Source organism: Tupaia chinensis, unplaced genomic scaffold, assembly GCF_000334495.1.
Source record: "Tupaia chinensis unplaced genomic scaffold, TupChi_1.0 Scaffold144255_1, whole genome shotgun sequence".
Lineage (NCBI taxonomy): Eukaryota > Metazoa > Chordata > Mammalia > Scandentia > Tupaiidae > Tupaia > Tupaia belangeri.
Genome location: NW_006204113.1, coordinates 4,232,139 through 4,235,410, shown reverse-complemented (window position 1 = coordinate 4,235,410; position 3,272 = coordinate 4,232,139). Strand labels below are relative to the sequence as shown.

Here is a 3,272-nt window from a genome sequence, read left to right as displayed (position 1 = left end):
AAATCTATGCATTTTTTTTCATAACTTGTATTTTCCATGAACTCTTTTAATAAACTTGCCAGGTTGCTAAAACTCCTGCTCTTCACAACAGGAATCCTGGTCCCTTAGCACAAGTAGAATGACCCATTTACATTGTCCTTGTTCATCCCTAATCTAGTTACTCAAGGACTCAAAATGCTAGGCAGTAGCCTTAGAGCCAAACAGATCCCTATGCTAAGTGACTCTGTCATCAAGTATGAGATCCATAGAAAGAACAGTCCTTTGGAGGATACCAGTCCAAACCCTTCATGTTACTGGCTCCTCTGAATCACATTCTTGTGTTAAACATTTCTCACAATTGTTTTGAAACTTTAATTATGTACTCTACCAAAGCAAAGATCAAAATCTCTACAAGGGTTCTTTTTTAAAAAACTTTTTATGATGAAGTATTTATTGGTATGTCTCTTCAGAATAGATTTTCCTATTCCAGGCCTGAAAAGAAACTCCACATAGAAATTAGTCTCAAAATACTTCTTAAATACTTGAAGACTTGTCCTTCTCTCTCATTTTGTGCAATGACTTGTTAATGAGGAATAATTAAAATAGATTCTTATTAATTAGGCGAAAAGGGATGCACTGCATTTCAAAAATATTTTCAAATATAAAACCATTAGTGCACCATTGTCTAGAACAGAGAAATTAAGATGCAAGGCTTCATCCATATGGAATGTCTAAATCCGGTGCATTTCAAATTAATCAATGTAGTAGTAACTAATGATCTGCTTCGTGCAATGGGTCAGCCTAATTGAACAGATAGAATTACAATCTGTTACTATCCATGTGGACCAGGTGAAACTCTTACATGGCCATGACTATGATAATTATGCATTTCTTTCCATCCTGGACACTGAGCACCTGATTCTGTGGTACAAAATATTTGAATGAGATTCTTCCCAAAAGTCCTGAGTGAAGTTCATGAGATGTTCGATTGGACCTGGCCAGCAGCTTCAAGTTAGGATTCCACCTTGGATGACTTGTTGAGGGGAAATCCACCCCCAGCAAAACGAGGTACATTTGGTTTGGCCACTGAGAAGGTGTTTTCTATGGTTACTCTGTCCTTGTTTCTGTAAGAAAGGAGATGAAAGTTAGTTTCTTTAATATCTTTTTCCTCTTCTAAATTTAAGGTTCCCTAAGTTCTGAGGGTAAGACAACCATTGAAAACTACTTTCATGAAAGCTTCTAGGTTTAGACAAGGTGTTTGTTTCGAGCTAATTACGTGTTTGCTGATAACATACAGAATCAGGGGAAGATGACTGAATGTAAATGTGCTCTCTATGTTGACCTAAATATGGACAGAAAGCCTCATTATAACTCAAACACTGTGGATTTGGTGGCTCCTGACTTGTAATCATCTTCCTATTTCATATAACATTTGGTTAGTTCCAAAGATCAGGCAGAAGAATCTTTCTCTAGGCTCAATTACAATGACTAATTCAGCATTTAGCAACTTTTACATTCCAAAGTTCTGGTGGAAATTTATAAATATTTACTATATAGAAGATATCTTTATCAAACTTAACAATTGTAAAATACAAATCTTCAGAGATCTTTAGACTAGCAGCAATTATTTCTAGAAATAGTTGAAGATACAAGAAAAACTGGGCAAGATAAATAAGACAGCATATTTAGCAACAGGTAAAGGTAATCCTACCCTAATGTCAAATATACACATATACACAAACACATTCAAGTTTCCCACAGAGGTTCCCTATTGTATAACTAAGGGTCTCTTGAAAAATACCTGTTGAATCTCTTTTTAAAAATAAAAATTACAAAATGTAAAAATAAATAAATGAAAGAAAAAATAAATAAATAAAAATACAAATTACACAAAAACCAATTTGACTGTACAATGTGAATAATTCACCCTAGGGGAATGAACCCTGCTTTTGGAGAAGAATCAGACTGATATTTACAGGCTATAGACCAGCGTAGGAGGTCCAGGGTAGGGGAGTTGAGGCAGATGGGGTGCAGATCAGGACCAGAGCATGATGAAAAGGGTGTTTAAGAAAAATAAAAAGAGGTAAAAATGATGTGTGAGTTGCTATTTTCCAAAGGGCATGTGAGAAGAAAATATCCACAGAGATTGTTCTAAATTATTCCATTTGGAAAGAACCTGTAGAGAATTGGTTAATCAATCCAGCTGTCTCTTAGCAGAATTGATTTCATTATTGTGAAAAACCATCTTCCATAAATAGGACAAAAGCTTTAGCCTTGAGTGGATCCAGCAAAGAGGATTCCTTCATGTCCTTTGGCAACTTGTCTGGCTCCTGACTGGTGTTAGACGCAGGCAATGCTCCCCCTTCCCTGCCATCGCTCACCTTAAATAACCTAAATTTTCCTTTCTGAAGGAGCTTAAGCTTAATGCTTCTGGCTTGGTCTAAGCTGACTAATGGGAATACTGTCTCCTTTATATTATCTTTTTAATGTATTTATAGACCATCATAATGACTCCCTCCAGCCTTCCTCCTTTCAGTCTAAACCGTCTCAGCACTTTTGTTCTTACCTCTGCGTACTTTTCCTCAGCACCTTAAATCTTTTTTGCAGTTGTCCAACATACTCATCTCTCTGCGTACCACTTTCTCGCTCCCTGACTACTGGAAACACCAGTGAAACCCTAACCAAGTCAGAGCAGCTACAAGTAACGAGCTTCTTGAGGACAAGTAGAGGCAGTGACTTCAGAGCAGTGCTATCTGATAGAACTCCCCACAATGACAGACAAATTCTTTATCCGTCACTGACCACAGGTGGCTATCATATACTTGGGATGTAGCCAGTGCCACCAGAAAACTGCATCTTAAATTCTATTTCATTGTGATTCATTTCAGTCCAAATAGTCAGGAGTGGCATGTGGCTATGGCCGCTAAGTTCTAGTGCATGCGATGGCAGTGGAGTTCGAGTGGCTGGGCCACTGAGAAGGGTTGAGCCAGCAACAGGGCAGCTCATCACGTGGACAGCGAACTGTGTACCCGTAAGGCCAAACCCCAGGGCCAAGCTCTCTCTTCGTGACTGCACCAACTAGACCACTGACTCCAAACAGAGCGTATGAACTGTAGATGAGTATGAAGACCCACTAGGGGTGGAAAGACAACATTGGAGAGTCTACATATATTTTTTAATCATTTAAGAATTACTACTTGTTCACAGTTATAAACACACAAGAGTATCTGCAAGTAATTTTTTTTCTTTTTTTTTCCTTTGTTTTTTTTTTTTTTTTTTTGGAGAGGTTTTCG

General features: G+C 37.8%; 1 protein-coding gene across 1 annotated transcript in view; it reads right to left on the bottom strand.

Moving 5' to 3' along the window:
• Positions 1–449: 449 nt before the first annotated feature.
• CFAP58 (cilia and flagella associated protein 58) overlaps positions 450–3,272 on the bottom strand; it is a 124,089-nt gene continuing 121,266 nt past the window's right edge. The window contains exon 18 of the mRNA XM_006166422.2: positions 450–1,103. Coding sequence (XP_006166484.1) covers positions 992–1,103 — 112 coding nt within the window. The 3' untranslated portion in view covers positions 450–991. The remainder of the gene's footprint in view (positions 1,104–3,272) is intronic.